The sequence below is a fragment of the Rhinoraja longicauda genome, chromosome 2 (genome assembly GCF_053455715.1).
Source record: "Rhinoraja longicauda isolate Sanriku21f chromosome 2, sRhiLon1.1, whole genome shotgun sequence".
Classification (NCBI taxonomy): domain Eukaryota; kingdom Metazoa; phylum Chordata; class Chondrichthyes; order Rajiformes; family Arhynchobatidae; genus Rhinoraja; species Rhinoraja longicauda.
Window position 1 is genome coordinate 28,279,409 of NC_135954.1, and position 18,633 is coordinate 28,298,041.

The 18,633-nt window shown below is 42.9% G+C and overlaps 1 protein-coding gene across 10 annotated transcripts in view; it reads left to right on the forward strand.

Moving 5' to 3' along the window:
* The first annotated feature begins 422 nt into the window (after positions 1 to 422).
* Positions 423 to 18,633, forward strand: part of arhgap21a (Rho GTPase activating protein 21a) — a 139,198-nt gene continuing 120,987 nt past the window's right edge. For 7 of the 10 annotated variants that reach the window (XR_013548528.1, XR_013548532.1, XR_013548538.1 and 4 more), the window contains exons 1-2: positions 2,140 to 2,644; positions 3,920 to 4,147. Coding sequence is in view for 7 of the 10 variants with exons in the window: in XM_078416172.1 (XP_078272298.1) it covers positions 4,064 to 4,147 (84 nt within the window). In the remaining 3 variants the exon portion in view is untranslated. Of the gene's footprint in view, positions 611 to 2,139; positions 2,645 to 3,300; positions 3,415 to 3,748; positions 3,768 to 3,919; positions 4,148 to 18,633 lie in introns of those variants that run through there. The other 3 variants (XM_078416180.1, XM_078416187.1, XM_078416194.1) reach the window with 3 other exon arrangements.

The window sequence follows — 18,633 nt, forward strand, 5'->3', positions numbered from 1 at the left end:
ATAGTTTTTTTTTAACATTGACAGCAACAATAGTGGTGTGCGAAGTTGCATCATGCATTCAGTTGCGTTGAAACCTGCCCAAAACGTGTCTGTTTTATTTTTGCGCAGTTCATATAAAATTGAAATGTTTGTAAAATCGCCGCGGCAACAATCCTCGGTGAAATATTTGGATTCAGTGAATTCCTTCAGGATCCAATTAGAACATTGAGGATCACGAGATAGACTCGGATGAGAAGGTTTTTGGGTCGATCAGTATAAATCTAAAAATTAGTTTGATTGTGGCAAGTATATGTGAGGAGAAAATGAATGAATGAAAGAGCAGTGACAAATCTCAGGGGGATGGGCTGCGAGAAAATAGGACGCGACGGCGCATTAACATAAAATATGACAGACCTCAAAACACTGGAGAATCAAACTGAGCCACACGATAAATTATTTATGTCGTAAAAGCATTCCGCTACAAATTATATATGTTTTTTTGTGTGTGAGAGACTGCTAACAAACTAGGGTTGAATCTCTGCAAGGCATAAGAATATCATAGTAAAAGCATCGAAGAATCGAGGTATCAGTATCTCCGCGAGAAACGAGTGGGGCGTGTCAATTCCATCTGGTAAGGAATTTCAGATAAGGATGGGGTCCAGGAAATGGGTGTGAAATAGGCGTCACAATAACCCGCTGCCATTATTTTTGCCCAATAAGGGATCAATCAATAAATGACATTTCTAGCAGAACGTGCTGGAAAATGTAAAATGTTGCAGAGAACTACACCCAAACCTGCCTCTCCCGAATTTGAATTGGGGTTGAATGAATAATCAGCTACGTGGCGGCATCAAACTATGGAATGTGTCGCCTAACCTCTCAACGTTGCAATTACACGCTCTGCCACAGAAAATAACTGTTCTGTGAACTATAGTAAATTATCCATCCATCCCCACGCTTAATTTCTATGCAGCTCACATAGTGCTGAAGATCACACACTACAACGATCCGCGCTGCGTCCACTTTGTTTCCTTTTTTTCCCAATGTATATTTGTTTTTTAAAATTGAGGAATCACATTCTGCGGGCACACGTTGGAAAGTGTTGGGGGTTGGTGAAGAGTGGGCTTTAAGACAAGATATCTGAACGGGCGTTTACTCGGGAATGTAGCAGCGTTAACAAGTGCATGGATGTTTATGTCTGAATGGGGGGGGGGGGTGGTGAGGATAAGGGAGCGGTAGCAGCGCTGCGATCACCAGCCGGTGGGGGAGGGGGATCAGGAGGAAGGAGGGGGGGTGTTTGTGAGGGGAGGGGGTCAGGAGGAAGGTGCGGGAGTGTGTGTGAGGGGAGGGGGTCAGGAGCGGGAATGTGTGTGAGGGGAGGGGGTCACTCATGTTGAAGGAGCGGGAGTGTGTGTGAGGGGAGGGGGTCAGGAGGAAGGTGCGGGAGTTTGTGAGGGGAGGGGGTCACTCATGTTGAAGGTGCGGGAGTGTTTGTGAGGGAAGGGGGTCAGGAGTGTTTGTGAGAGGAGGGGGTCACTCATGGTGAAGGAGCGGGAGTGTTTGTGAGGGGAGGGGGTCATGTTGAAGGAGCGGGAGTGTGTGAGGGGGTCAGGAGCGGGAGTGTGTGTGAGGGGGTCAGGAGCGGGAGTGTGTGTGAGGGGGTCAGGAGCAGGAGTGTTTGTGAGGGGAGGAGGTCACTCATGTTGAAGGAGCGGGAGTGTGTGTGAGGAGAGGGGAGTCAGGAGCGGGAGTGTTTGTGAGGGGAGGGGGTCAGGAGCGTGAGTGTGTGTGAGGGGAGGGGGTCACTCATGATGAAGGAGCGGGAGTGTGTGTGAGGGGAGGGGGTCAGGAGCGTGAGTGTGTGTGAGGGGAGGGGGTCAGGAGCGTGAGTGTGTGTGAGGGGAGGGGGTCAGGAGCGGGAGTGTTTGTGAGGGGAGGGGGTCAGGAGCGTGAGTGTGTGTGAGGGGAGGGGGTCACTCATGATGAAGGAGCGGGAGTGTTTGTGAGGGGAGGGGATCAGGAGGAAGGTGCGGGAGGGAGGAGGAGGAGGAGGGGCGGTGAGGAGAGGAGAGGAGGGACGAGCCTTTCCGTTGGCCCGGAGCTGGGAATAAATTGTTGGAAAGAGGGAAGGGAGAAGGGGGGGGGCGGAGAGAGAAGGAAAATAGGTGGGAGGCGGATGAAAGGCTCGGCCCCATTGGCCATAGTGCGGCACCATGCATGCAAACCCGGGAGTGATTGGTCGCTGGCCGGCGGCTGTGTTCTCGGGCGATATTTTTCTCTTTTTTTTTACGCGGATTCGGTGAAGGGGAGAAAATGAAGAAAATAATGGCGGCGGCGAGGAGGAGTGGGGCTTCACGTCGGTGTTGAACCTTACCGTTGGCTGCCTGTGTGAGGGAGAGGGAGGGAGAGATAGTGGCGGAGGATCGCCGCTGGACTCGAGGGAGTGGCGACTGACAGCAGCTGGAGCGGAGCGGGAGGCGGAGGGCAGCCCCGAGGTCGGAGAGAGAGAGAGAGAGCCATGGCGGTGGTGGCGGCGGCGGCGGACGGCGAGTTGGCGATGGCGGCGGACGGCAGAGTGCGGTTGGCACCGCGAGACAACGGCGCACGGAACCTTCTGGACTGAGCCCGAGGGGGGTGGGGGCGATAAGGCCCACGACGCCACAAGGTGCGCTCTCGGGAGAAGGGTCCCCTCTCTCCCGCTCCACGGGAGCGGAGCAAAGGAGCAGAGGCTGTGCACCGAGCAGATTGTTATCCGACTCGGCTTCAGTGGACAATTAATGGGTGGGGGACAGATAGATGGAAAGGGGGGGGGGGCAGATAGATAGATAGAGGGGGGGAACAGATAGATGGAAAGGGGGGGGGGGCAGATAGATAGATAGAGGGGGGGAACAGATTGATGGAAAGGGGGGGGCAGGTAGATGGGAGGGGGGACAGATAGATGGGAGGGGGGACAGATAGATGGGAGGGGGGACACATAGATGGAAAGGGGGGGACACATAGATGGGAAGGGGGGAAGATAGATGGGAAGGGGGGACACATAGATGGGAAGGGGGGCAGATAGATGGAAAGGGGGGGGCAGGTAGATGGGAGGGGGGACACATAGATGGAAAGGGGGGGACACATAGATGGGAAGGGGGGCAGATAGATGGAAAGGGGGGACAGATAGATGGAAAGGGGGGCACAGATAGATGGGAAGGGGGGCAGATAGATGGGAGGGGGGGACACATAGATGGAAAGGGGGGGACAGATAGATGGAAGGGGGGGGTGCACAGCTTGGGATGTGAAAATCGGCTCTGCCTCTGTTGAAGGTCTTGTACAGGAGGTGATTCCTCCCCCCCAATCTCGGAGCCGGCACATATAATATATTGACTTGCAAGCGTGGGAGACACTTGCAGATTTTATATTCACATATCGCATCCTCGGTGAAGTTAACGGGTGAGAATAATGACAGAGAACCACCTACAACAAATGGGTGGTTGTCAGGGGCTGTTCGTGTGCACTGTTCGGGAGGTACTGTTAAGATTTGCTTGCAGGCGTCATCTGAACCATCTTCCTTTTTGTTAAAAATCAGTCACTTTTTGTTCAAGGGGTCTTTGTTTTTCAGTCCGGGGTGGGGGACGCACGTATCCGAGCGGGTTGGGAGAGAATCGGAGGAGAAAATGAGTGACTGGGCTTTGGAAGATGTTTACAGCACAGCTTCTATAGGAAAAGCTATCTAACAGGAAAATATATATATATATATATATATATATTCCCTAAGCAAAGGAGGCGTTTCCTCGTTTGATGAAGTGAGATTTGAGTTCCTGCCGGGATGATTGAGTTTGAATCGGAATATTCTATGATTGCTATTTCTTAAGGCGAGCTGCAAGTACGAATTATCGTATAACTTCTATATTTGCGACGCACACTGATAGTGTATGCTTTTTAATTTTTATTTCAGATCGTTTCAGAAACGATGAAGAACGGGTAGATTGTCGATTATCATCTGGCTGCTTTTTTGTTGTTGCTGTTCATGGATTTTTCAACGTACCGAGCCAAGGGAGTGTTCTCTTGATCTGGATTCGCTTTAAATTGGAATGAAATAATGGCGACACGTAGGTCCTGTCCAAGTGAAGAGGAAGATGGAGATGTAAATGGAAAAAAACGCCCATATGCTGGGGAGGACGAGGTATGACTAAGATTAGATGTCATGTCATTTTTTAAAATAAATGTACATATCGTAATTTTGAGCGTTCATTGCTTTCACACTCGGCTCAATGTGAAAGGATCAGCAATTGCTTTTGTGCCTTTTGATTTACCATGTGTCATCTTGTCGTATTGGGCGCACTGCCCGCCAGGCTCAACAGATTATGCTCCAGAGGTTTAGCAAGGGCTTGTGTATTATAGGTTAAGCTTCTCCGCGTAAATTGTGTCAACTGTTAGTTTTAACGGAGAGGTTGATCTGCATTTCCCGGAGTCGTGTTTCAGCAAGTGTACAAGTGCATTCGAAAACATTGAACTTTTAAATATTTGAATATGTGTTGCAGCGATAAGTTTAACAAAATACTAATTTTCAGGATAAATTTGTAAATTGTCTCTACATCGATGATGGTAGCAACAAAAGTTTTTTTTTCCAAATACCGGTTAAGTAAAGCGAATCCGTTGTTGGAATGACGAGTGAATTTAAGGCAAACCATGATTGAAATTGTGTGCGCTTCATTTGTTTTGGTTGATAAATTAACACTGAATCCGGAAAGATTCTAGTGACTGTTTATTGTTAATTGCTTTTCATTTTCAACGTACAGTTAGTTTGTTGACTACGTTGATGTGTGAGGTTTGTAAAATATTACATCAGTAAAGTGTGTGTAACCGTGAGATTTTACAGGAAAGCATATTGATAATTGAAAGTTGGTACTTTGTATGAGGGACATCTGTTACAATCACAGTACTGCAGCCAAAGTTCTAAAAATGAAATGTTGATGTTGCAGGTGCAATTATCATTTGAATGTTCACAAAAAGATAATGCAAGCCTGCAAACATAATAGGCTGAGAATGTAAAACAAAACAAACTAGAAGCACATCTGTGTCAAGAGAAATGGATAATATTCCATGCTGTTTATTTCTTTGAACCAAGAATATATTCTGGTGGTCAATAATTTCTGCCTAACTTAAGATGCTGCTCAGTGGTCCTGATGAAGAGGCTATGGAATAGCTAAGGTGTACAGCGTTTGATGTAATTCCCTGATCTCCATTCTCAACAAATGAAACTGTGGCACTTGCATTTCACAGCATACAAACTAGCCAAATAATGTATAGTACCAAGAAGCCTTAAATGCTTTTTGCATCACTTTTTGCATTAATATTAGTACGGTGATTATCTTGTCCAAAATCAAACTACTGGAAAAAATCGGTGGGCCAAGCAACATTTGTGCTGCCTGACCCACTCCGTGACCTGCTGAGATCCTCCAGCAGTTTGTTTATTGCTCCAGTTTCCAGCATCTGCAGTCTCTTGTGTCTCTGTTTTTGTCAAGACGGTCTGCCGTTGGATGTTTTAATGATTTAAAATTATACATCTCAAGTATGTGAATGCACATACACCTGCTAAACTTTTAATTTATGTCAACTTTGTAGGAATTTTGTTTGTGCTTTCTTGTAATTTTTAAAATAATTTTCAAATTGTTTTCCAGAACACACTAATGATTCTTTACTCTATAAAAGATATGGAATCAATGGGAGGGGAGTGGAGGGGGGGGGGGGGGGGGGGGCATTTGAACTATTGAGTCCATGTAAGTCAGAAAAGTCATGTCCAGACCAATGCACTTCTCAGTTTTTGGTCGGAAAACATCCTCGCTATGATACATGAAGACATCAACCGCTTTTGAATGTGGAGAGAATTTTGTCTTGTGACACCCATTCAGGCAATGTGTACCAGAGTTCTGTTATTTCGATCATATTCCACTGCAAGTATATTGCTTTCTAAATTTTGAGGTTGACATATTTTGCAGTGGCTAACAACATATCATTTAATGCTTAATGATTTATTAGCATGTATTGGAAAATCTATTCCCTGTAAAATTAAAAGAATGTATCAAATACAAAAACGAGACGTATATGATAAGGGTTTGCACTCTGGCTTATGATGATTATAAGATGTACTGGCATTGGAGGCAGTTCAAATGAGAGTCACCAGGCTACTTTTTGGCATGTGAATGTTGACCTATCTTAAATGGCTAAGAAATTATATTTGTACTTGGTAGAGATTAGAAGAATGAGGGTTGAAGACATTGAAACATTAAAGATCCTTTATGGGACATGTCAAAATGCTTCCACTGGTGGGAGAGTATCAAATGAGAGGACATTCGTAGCTTCACAATGATTAGGGGCAGTCATTTACAACTGAGTTGCATAGCAACTTCTCACAGAGGGTGGTGAATCTCTGGAATTCTCTCCCCTGGAGGGTTTTGAATGTTAGGTCATTGGCTATAATTAAAGAAGTAAATAATTTTTTGAAAGTTCAGGGAATTGAGGGCTAAGTGAAACTAGTACAGAAGAGAAAGTGGGTGAAAGACAGATCCGCTATGATCATGTTGAATGACAGGGCATGCTTGAGGAACTGATTGGTGTAATTCTCAACCTATATATTTTTTACATTCTTAACACCAGTATTGTATTGGATAGAGCAGTTTGTGATGTTTTAAGAGAACAAGATAATTTTCAGTCAGGTCTATTTTAAAACTGGAAAGGTATAGCTTTTTTTTGTTTATTGGTGTATATTGGTGTATTATGATATGCACCACCTGTGTGAAGAGTTTTGAATTATTTCACTCTTGGAGGATTTATTTTCTGTATTTCTGTTCTTGTGTAATAATGACATTTGCATTTTAAACAAAATTCCAAAAGACTTTTAAAATCATGTAATATATATTTTAGTTGTGGTTACTGTTTTCACTCTACAGAGTTTGTAGTGAGAGATAGAATTAATGAGGTTTAAGTAGATTATTGGGTGTGATTTGACTGAATTTGTGGAATGTTAACATTTAAAGTGGCTTCAGTTCTGGTAGCTTTTTTTTAAAAGGAAAGGGATTTGTTCAAATATGTGTAAGATATCCTTGGACTTGGCATGCACTTAAGGTTCTCAATTGATAAGGTACTTGTCAATTAATTACATAACACTTTGGACTTGAGTATGCACTGTTGTGGTAGTCCTAATAGTAAAACTATGCTATAAATGACATAATATATTGAAGCAATTACCAAGAGTGTTCAGTTTCTTTAGATGGATTGTACGTATCAAATTGAAGACAATAGAACTAGAAATGTTTTCCCTTTGATTAAAAAAATAATTTAACTTATTTGAAATATGAATTGATGTCTGGGGTTTACCATTTCCTGGCTCAACAGTCCACCTCTCTTATACAAATCACAATGAATAGCAATAAACTTATTAACCTGTGGAACGGAGAGAATTTCTGTTGGCATCAACTTGTCATTGATAGCAATTAGTAAATGAATGTTGGTTTAAAAAATGTTCGGATTGCTCAAATTCAAAATCACTGGAAGAATGATATAGTTTTTTTGAATACAGTTCATTTAATTAGCTTTTATTGCCCATGAAATGATACTCCCTGTTGTCATTTGTGTTTTGAAATAAATGTTTCTTTCAAGACTCTGTTCTTTCAGGTCAAATTCCAATTACTTTCTGAAACAGTTCTCCCAATCAGTAGAAGTAGTCCTTTTGTACTGTTCTGGCAACCTCAGCGCTTGAAGTTGTCGCTCATTAACCTTTATATACACTGAAGGAGAGAAACCTTTGCTGCCGCTGCTCTGGTCCTTCTCTCCTCAGGCACCTGAAATAAACTATTCCAAAGATTGTTATATTTGTGCTAGTAACTCCAAAACCTTTTATGTTACATCTACGGAAATTAACAAAGGTGTCTTAAAATACCACTATTAATAATTTTTTTCAGTACTTTTTCCTCGTAATGCTGGTGTATATATAGAACATAAACCAGTACAGTACAGGAACAGGCTTTTCGGCCCAAGGTGACTGCCAAATGTGATACAAACTTAAACGTACCTACTCTGCATGTATGTAATCCATATCCACACATTCATTTGCTTGTGTAAAAGGCTCTTAAAAGACACTATCATATCTGCTTCCACCACCCCAGGCAGCGGCATCCAGACACCTACACCTCTATGTTTTCTTCAAAATCTTGCCCCGCACATGTCCTGTAAACTTTGCCTTAAACCTCACCTTAAAGCTATGCCGTCTAGTCTTTGATATTTCCACTCTGGGAAAAGGTTCTGGCTATCTACCCTCTCTATGCTTCTAACAATTTTATGAACTGCTATCCGATCTTCCCTCAATCTCAAGACACTCCCAAGGAAACAATCCGAGTTTGTCTGGAAACAATCCAGACTTATTTACCTAGAATAAACAGTCTGAAGAAGGGTTCTGACCCAAAATGTCATCCATCGTTTTTCTCCAGAGATGCTGCCTGACCAGCTTAGTTACTCTAGTACTTTGTGTCTATCTTTGGAATAAACTAGCACCTGCCATTCCTTTCTACACATTCAAGCTTAGAAACATAGAAACATAGAAAATAGGTGCAGGAGGAGGCCATTCGGCCCTTTGAGCCAGCACCGCCATTCATTGTCATCATGGCTGATCGTCCACAAGCAATAACCCGTGCCTGCCTTCTCCCCATATCCCTTGATTCCACTAGCCCCTAGAGCTCTATCTAACTCTCTCTTAAATCCATCCAGTGATTTGGCTTCCACTGCCCTCTGTGGCAGAGAATTCCACAAATTCACAACTCTGGGTGAAAGTTTTTTCTCACCTGTTTTAAATGGCCTCCCCTTTATTCTAAGACTGTGGCCCCTGGTTCTGGACTCGCCCAACATTGGGAACATTTTTTCCGGCATCTAGCTTGTCCAGTCCTTTTATAATTTTGTATGTTTTCGTAAGATCCCCTCTCATCCTTCTAAACTCCAGTGAGTACAAGCCTAGTCTTTTCAATCTTTCCTCATATGTCAGTCCCGCCATCCCAGGATTCAATCTCGTGAACCTACGCTGCACTGCCTCAATTACAAGGATGTCCTTCCTCAAATTAGGAGACCAAAACTGTACACAATACTCCAAATGTGGTCTTACCAGGGCCCTATACAACTGCGGAAGAACCTCTTTACTCCTATACTGAAATCCTCTTGTTATGAAGGCCAAAATTCCATTAGCTTTCTTCACTGCCTGCTGTACCTGCACGCCAACTTTCAGTGACTGGTGTACAAGGACACCCAGGTCTCGCTGCACCTCCCCCTTACCTAACCTAAGCTTGTACACCCTCTCCTTGGAGCTAATGCTCTCTAATTCAGACAGCGTCATGGCAAACCTCTTCTGCATCCTTAACAAAGCTGCCACACCCTTCCTGCAATGGGGTGGTCAGAACTGCATTGTATTCCAATCTCATCTTAACCAACGTTTTATAAAGCTGCAGAATGACTTTCTGATTCCTGCACTCAATGCCCTGACCGATAATAGAAAGCATATTGCATGTCTTCACCACTTTATCTACTGTGTTTGTCACTTTCAGAATGCTATGTACTTGTACCACCAAGATCCCCTTGCATCAATGCTGTCCTTCTATTAAATGTATATATTCCCCTTTAGATTTGACCTCCCAAAATGAAACGCCTCACACTTGCTTAGATTAAGCTCGATCTGCCATTTGTCCACTTGCATCTGTAACCAATCTATATCCTGCTGTATCCTTTGACAGCCCTCCTCACTCTCTGTATCTTCTGCAAACTCACTAACCAACCCATCTACATGTTTGTTCACGTCATTTGTAAGGAACAGCACAGATCCCCGCGCAACACTGCTGGTCATGGATTTTCTGACCGAATATCTTTTAATCTGGATTGGCCTATCATGAATGACCTTATCAAATGTCTTGCTACTCCAACATCCACTGTTCTACCCTCGACTCCCCAAAAACTCAATCAAGTTGGTAAGATGTGACCTACCCTGGACAAAGCTATAATGTTTTACAGAAAATTAGTTCCTTCATTTGTATTCTATTATGTAAATGATTTTTTCAAATCGATCTTAAGTGAATTTTTGCCATGGAATTTAAAAAATATTGTTTAAGAAAATATTGATTAAGAAAGGAAAGTGCAAGTAATAGATTGTTGCAAGCTACTAATGTCCAATGAAGGAAGGAAAGGTGCTCTTGTCTACTCTTGTCTACTTTTGTCTGCATATGACTGAACCCAGAGTAACATGGTTGCCTTTAATTATCCTCAAAGGCATTGGCGTTTAAGTGGCTTTTAGATGGTCACATGGAAGTGCAGCAATTAGAGGGATATGGATCATGTACAGGCAGATGAGGTCAGTTCAGCTAGGCATCATGTTCGGCACAAACATTATGGGCTGAAGGGCCTCTTCCTGTACTGAACTATTCTATGTTAAATTGTTTATATCAAATAAGTGAATTACAAAGTCCATGAAGACGCAGCCATCTTCTCGGGGCAATTAAATCTTTGTGATACACTTATAGATTTATAGGAATATATATCTCTGAATCTGGCGTGTCTGATGCAAATTTTCCATACCACCAGAACACAAAAAAGTCTGCCTATGTAAGAAATGGCAAGTACCTCTGTTATTTCGAGAGATTTGGGCCCTTGTAGTTATATAGTATGTGTGACCTTTGATAATTTCTCATTTCATTCAGTTGGTGATGACAGGCTTTTGGAATTTTGTTTGAAATGAATACAAGTTAATACTTTTGGCTGTTTTGAAAATGAAGTGATTCAATAGGTTTTCTAAATTAAACTGAGGAAGGTTTATTCATTGCTCGAACCACAGCAACTGTCCCCTTATTATCTGACCTTTTGAAATGTAATTTACGAATGTCTTTAGGTCTTAAAGCTACTTATTTTTGCATGCACTGTTGATCAGGGAGAATAATTGTTGCCAAAATGCATCATTCAGTACTGACCATCTTTCCAGATATATTTAATGATTTAATGCTTTTACATTGCCTTTAAATATATAAGTGGCTACTTGTGATTTGGAGTGGGCGGGGGTCTCTTTTATTTGAGTTTGATAGAAAGAAAATTATTGAAATTTCGGGTGCTTGCACATGTATTCTTAGTAACCTCGTACTTTGGTGGGTTCAGTGGGGAAGATATGGAAATTATATCAACTGAGCGAAACAACTAAAGTACAATGGCAAATAAATTTAAGTTCTACCTTTATTTTCATTATTTCTATTACATTTTGCCATAGTTAAATTATAACTAAACTGACATTTGCCTCCTTTTTGAGCGTTCGGGTGGCAAAGGCAGGCATGTGAAGTTTCCGCGTTTCCGCGGATTTCCGCGTTTTAAAAATCAATTTTCCGCGCCTTTTGCATTATTTCCGCGTTTTTCACTTTGCCAAATAAACAGGGAAATCGGATCGAAAAAAAGAAAGAAAAAAAAAAAGATGTATAGACTTGTAATGAACACTAGGATTCCGCTAAAGGTCGCTAGGGGTTCCGCGAGAAATCCCCCGCGCCCTGGAAGTCTCCCTGATAATGCGGCGGCTGGGCAAGGCAGCCAATCTCGACATCGGGACTTCCACGGCCGTTCTGTGGGCTGAATTTGCAACCTGTGGCCGGGGCTCTGGAACTCCAGCCCAGCTGGAGCCAGCAAATCTATCCCCATAGCCGACTTCCTTGGCCTGCTAGATAAAGCAGCAAAGCTCTGGAACCAAAAGTGCCAGAAAATCAGTGGTGGAACTGTAATGAGTAAATATTAAATTTAAGTGCAAGATTATATAACTAATTTAATTAAGACTGGATTAAAATATAAAACACAGCAGAAAAGCCAATCACCACCTTTTTGGGCTGATTATCAATTAATGTGCGAATTTACTTCAAAATGTTATTAGCGACATATTCGCATTATTTTGTAATGTCTGTTTTTACTTTGAAATGCACTAAAAGAGGCTTGAAACGGGTAATTTTGTGTGTAAATTTTCAAACATTTTCCTATTTTTTGACCCCCGTTGTACAACCCACTGAGCAAACACTCGGCTCTTTTCCTCTTTTTTTTTTTTTTTACCTCACTCACATGCCTGCAAAGGTCAAATTCTTTTACGGACTTTTACAGCCATATTACACATGGGCACTAACAAAGATCACTTTTAACATTTATTATGTCAGATTATGAACTTTGTCTCTGTTTATCATTGGATATTTAAAAAATCATGTAAATCTGCATCAGCCACTATCTTCTCGGGCTACTACAGAGCTCATTTAATATATTTATCAACAATTACATTCCGCTGAATGCATGTTTCTTTTCCAATAATTTGGTGAGTGCCTTTCTTCATCTCGAATTGTACTCTTCTCTGCCTCCCATATCAAACCCAGAATTTTATTTGTGTTTCTGTATAGCCCAATTACGGTCTTCACCCTTCTGGAAAATACTCTGTATTTCCACAGTTCAAAAGAAGTTTGCATCCTGATGTCCCAACTACTAATTAAATCATTGTTCATATTAAGCATGTACAGTAAAAGTCAGAGAATCGTTTATGCTCTCGTGACTTGGGTTAATCATACAAGTACTACAAAACATTTTAAATGTTTATAAATATATTATGCAGTATAATTTATCAGTGACCCATATAACTTTAAAGGGTAAAAGGGAGAGGTCCAAGGAGAGAGAATTGGTTTCATGGAAGGAAGGAGAGGGTGATGGTGGAAAATCGTTTTTTGGACTGGAGGTCTGTGACTAGTGATGTGCCTCAACATTTGGTGCTGGTCCCATTGCTGTTTGTCATCTATATCAATGATTTAGATGAGAAAGTACAAGACACAATTATCACGTTTGCAGATGACATTAAAGTGGGTGGTATTGGAGATGGTAAAGATGGTTGTCAAAGATCTTGATCGGTTGGCCAGGTGGCCTGAGGAATAGTTGATGGGAATTTAATGTAGAGAAATGTGAGGTGTTGCATTTTGGGAAGTCTAGCATGGGGAGGACCTACACAGGTAAAGGTCTGGGGAATGCTGTAGAGTAGGGAGATCTAGGAATGCAGGTACATAGTTTGTTGGAAGTGGCATTACGGGCAGAGAGGGTGGGCAAAAAGGATTTTGGCACATTGGCCTTCATCAGTCAAAAGTATTGAATATAGAAGTTGGGAGGTCATGTTAAGGGCCTGTCCCACTTTAGGCGATTTTAAGGCGACTGTCATTCGTAGCAGATCGCTGAACTTTTCGTTTACCCGACGACAATGACCACGACAATGCCGAGTCGGGTCGAGATTACACCATCTTTGGAAACATTGCGAAATTCCCACGCTGTCAATGCTGAAATCACTGACAAGTCGGTAAGTACTTGAGAGTTTTGAACTATAACATCTAACATAATAAACAAGCATCACTGTAACAAGGCATAAACTGGATTTACTTCCAGTTTACTAATAGCTGTATTAAAAATAATCATTTTAAAAGTGGTTAAGTGGATTTTTGTGAAAAGTGTGTGGGTATTCTTTGAAAATGTATGAGAGATGCATATCTGGTTTCTGGGTTGCATATCTGGGTTGGGAGTCCACATTAAATACAATGGCTGATGGCCATAAACATCGCAAAATTCCCATGCTTACCTGACCGTCAAACTGTCGCCTCCAATCTACCTGTCAAATGTCCTGACGGTAAATAAATTGGTTAAACACAAGCATTTTATGGTATTTTGAAATGACTTTACTTATTTTAATATAATGTGCTTCTAAATGCATCTAAGAGAACCTAGCAAACCTGGGGACAGCATGCGACAGCGCCTGCAATAAGCAACGATACCTGGCGACAAGCCAGCTGTCGCCCAGAAATTTCACAGGATGATTTCTCAGCGACGCGCTGAGATCCACTATGATTCTTGGCAGACTCCACACGATCATGCCTGGCGAACTGTCGGCGACAGCCTAGTCGCCGGCAGTCGCCTTAAAATTGCCTAAAGTGGGACAGGCCCTTTACAGTTGTATAAGACATTGAGGCCACATTTAGAGTCGAGAGGGAGCGTTGGTGCCAGGACCCTGTGAGTTGGGAGGGTGATCGAAACAAGGGCTCTGTTGTCTGCAGGGGAGAATGGGCAAAATAATCCGAGAGCAAATGATCAGGGATAGTAAAAGCTTCTTTAGGTATGTTAAGAGAAAAAGATTAGTAAAGACAAATGTGGGTCCCTTGAAGGCAGAAACAGGTGAAATTATTATAGGGAACAAGGAAATGGCAGAAGAGTTGAACAGCTACTTTGGTTCTGTCTTCACTATGGAAGATACAAACAATCTCCCAGATGTACTAGAGGATCTAGGAAGACAGAGGAACTGAAAGAAATTTGCATTAGGCGAGAAATAGTATTGGGTAGACTGATAGGACTGAAGGCTGATAAATCCCCAGGGCCTGATGGTCTGCTTCCAAGGGGGTGGCTCTAGAAATCATGGGTGCATTAGTGATCATTTTCCAATGTTCTATAGATTCAGTATCAGTTCCTGTGGAGTGGAGGGTAGCTAATGTTTTCCCACTTTTCAAGAAAGGAGCGAGAGAGAAAACGGGGAATTATAGACCAGTTAGCCTGACATCGGTAGTGGGGAAGATGCTGGAATCAATTATTGAAGAAGTAATAACGGCGCATTTGGATAGCAGTAAAAGGATTGGTCCAAGTCAGCATGATTTATGAATCTTCTGGAATACTTTGAGGATGTGACAAGTAAAATGGATGAAGGAGAGCCAGTGGATGTAGTGTATCTAGACTTTCAGAAAGCCTTTGATAAGGTCCCACACAGGAGATTAATGGGCAAAATTAGAGCACATGGTATTGGGGGTAGGGTATTGATATGGATAGAGAATTGGTTGGCAGACAGGAAACAAAGAGTAGGAATAAACTGGTCCCTGTCAGAATGGCAGACAGTGACGAGTGGAGTGCCGCAAGGCTCGGTGCTGGGGCCGCAACTATTTACAATATATATTCATGATTTATATGATGGAATTAAAAGTAACACTAGCAAATTTGCAGATGACACAAAGCTGGGTGGCAGTGTGTAATGCGAAGAGGCTGCTAGGAGGTTGCAGGGTAACTTGGGATAGGTTGAGTGAGTGGGCAGATGCACGGCAGATGCAGTGTAACGTAGATAAATGTGAGGTTATCCACTTTGGTGGCAAGAACAAGGAGGCAGATCATTATCTCAATCGTGTCAGATTAGGAAAAAGGGAAGTGCAACGAGACCTGGGGGTCCTTGTACACCAGTCACTGAAAGTAAACATGCAGGTAGAGCAGGAAGTGAAGAAAGCTAATAACATGTTGGTCTTCATAACGAGAGGATTTGATTATAGGAGTAAAGAGGTCCTTCTGCAGTTGTACAGGGCCCTGGTGAGACCATATCTGGAGTATTGTGTGCAGTATAGGTCTCCTAATTTGAGGAAGGACATCCTTGCTATTGAGGCAGTGCAGCATAGGTTCACAAGGTTAATCCCCGGGATGGTGGGACTGTCATGTGTGGAAAGGCTTCTATTCACTGTAATTTAGAAGGATGAGAGGGGATCTTATAGAAACGTATAAAATTATAAAAGGACTGGACAAGCTCGATGTAGGAAAAATGTTCCCTATGTTGGGGGAGTCCAGAACCAGGGGCCACAGTCTAAGAATAAAGGGGAGGCCATTTAAAACTGAGATGAGAAAAAATCTTTTTCACCCAGAGAGTTATGAATTTGTGGAATTCTCTGCCACAGAAGGCAGTAGAGGCCAATTCACTGGATGAATTTAAAAGACAGTTGGATAGAGCTCTAGGGGCTAGCAGAATCAAGGGATATGGGTAGAAGGAAGGCACGGGTTACTGATTGTGGATGATCAGCCATGATCACAATGAATGGCGGTGCTGGATCGAAGGGCCAAATGGCCTCCTCCTGCACCTGTTGTCTATGGGTTTTTTTCAATGTCAAAGATCAAAAGTCAAAAGGTGTGAGATAGGGATAGGTGAAAATTGTGAAACCAGAGTAGGAATATGGAGAAAGGGGATAAATGGGTGTGGCCAGGGAAGAGAGGGGGGAAAAGGGGGGGTGAGTGATGTTGTTACCTAACATTGGAGAATTCCATGTTCATCCCATTTGGTTGTAAGCTACTCCAGCAGAATGTAAGGTGACGTTCCTCCAGTTTGCATGTTGCCTTGCTCTGGCGAAGGAGGAGCCCAAGGATAAGATGGCCATAATGGGAAGGCGAGTTAATATGGTTAGCAACCGGGAGATCCTGCAGGCCATGGCAAAACATTCGCCATTTTCAAAGTCCACACTCCAGTTCTGATGGGCAGTGCCTGTTCCATGCAAGTCCTAGGCTCATCCGGGCCTCCACCCATCTCCTTCCTTGGACACCACGACTCTCCTCGCCCGTCCACCTTTTTTTTCCCGGGGGTGTCTCCCACAGCCGGCCATGAGCGCGCAGTAGACCAGACCCCGGATCCCTCTCCTTTCTTACCGACCTTGCTACGTGCCCATTGTGTCTGTCATCGCTGCCTCCATCCTGCTTCGGGGGACAGACAGTGGCTGGCTTGGCAGGCTCCCCCTCGAGGGCCGGCGGTCTACCGTGTCCAACAGGCAGGAGCCCCGCTCAGCGACTTACTCTTGCAGGCTGCGATCCGCCGGGTGTTACGTTTGGCCGCGGGTGACCCGGTAGGCTTCCCCTGAAGCAGCGATCTGTCGGTCCAGGTCTTGAGTTCAGCTGTGCAAGGGCTGTGGCCACCTGCAGATACTTCGTCTTGCTGATATAAAAGAGGCCCCATCGGGAACACCGAAAGCAGTAAATGAGGTTATGGTGTCTCACCAGGCAGAATTGTGAGGGAGGAGGTATAGGGACTGGTGTTACATCTACATTTCTCGGGGAATGTACCGGCGAAAAGGATGGTTTGGGCGGAAAGGGATGAGTGAACCAAGGAGTTACAAGGTGAGTGGTCTCTGTGACAGGCCCTAACTCCCTCTTCCTTGTGCCCTACCTGGCCCTCTAGCCATTTCTCCTCTCCCCTCCACCTAAATTCATTACTCTGGCTTCATAATTCGCAACTCTTCTACCTTTTGTCTTCGCTGACATTTGTCCAACCATCTGTTTATCCACCCCCCCCTCAACTGTATCCAGCTAGCATTCACCAGGCTTTGTCCTGCTCCTCCTCTCTTCCATTCTTGCCCCTCACCACAGTCAGTCTGAAGAAGGATCCCGACCTGAAACACGTCCTATCCATATTTTCCAGAGATGCTGCTTGACCCACTGAGTTACTCCAGCTTTGTGTCTATTTTTGTAAACCAGCAACTGCAGGTTCTTGAGTCTGCAAGGTGAGACAAGATGTTGGATACTGTATTAGTAAATCAAGTCGTAAAGAGAATGTAAATCAAGTCGTAATGAGAAGGAGAAATATTGTTTAACATAGCTACAATTAATTATTTTTCTAATTTTTCACTTGTGTAGAAGGGGCTGCATTTTCTCTGGCCAGAACCAGATTTTCTGAAGACACTTCAAACCTGAAGAGTTTGTACTCTGATCCTCTATCAGCGAACGGTTTGTGCTTTTGGTGATTAGCTGCGGGTTGCACATTGGAGCTGCATGGTAATGTGCTTGTGAAGAGCATTGATGTGTTAGTCGGAGCTTTGAGCTTTATTTATGGGTATCCCTATGGTCCTGTGGGGAAAGGGCGTATTCACAGTGTGACAGTTTACATTATAGTAACACACAAAGGAATTTATAATGGAAATTGACTGCATGCAATGTACATACATTCAGTTCTTGTACATTGTGTTTTGGTTCTCACAGATTCAAAACCTACATGCTCTTTTATCTCCTTGCTTATGGTTTATTTTTCATTCTAACAGAATTAAATGAGAATGTAATAAAATTGCTCTGCCTTCTGATATTCATTTAGGAAAGAGACTCAAGGGGAATAAAGAAAACCATAAGAAAGGAAAGGAAATAATAGCAGTGACTTGTAAAATTACTGAATTGGAAGAGTGAAGTGGAAGCAGATAGAAAAAGTAGCTGAACACAGAGGAGCGGAGGAGAGTGAAAATGGAACAATGAGAGGCATACCACAGATGTAGAAGCAGTTAATAAGGATGTAACTCAACAACATAATGTTGAGAGATTGAAATAAAAGCTAATTGGAAGCCACCCATATTTAAAACAAATGTAAGATAGAATGAAATTGACTACATTATAGCAGGTAGGGATGAAGCCCTGCACATCCAAAGTCGACATGATTATCCTGGCAGGGTTCTGTAAAGTGTCTCTGTGTGTCGATCAATATTGAGGTTTTATTCGTGTGTACACTTCCTGGATGACATTTGCTGTTATGTGCTTCTACATTGATATAATATTCCTGCCATTAAATATCATGTTGATTTTGCTAGCTTCTCAGGTCTGTAATGTGGTAAATTTGTCCAAAAGCAAAATTATTGCAGATGCTAATGATAACACACAATGATGGTAACGCACAAATTATTTTTTATTTCAGTTTGCTTTTATAATTTAAACACTGGAATAAAGTGAATGTAATTTGAAGGCTAAAAACTCTAAAAGTAACAAAACGGTAAATGGGTAGGATAGGGCTGGTTGGAGGGTAGATATCGAGCAGAGCATGACACCACCTGACACTAC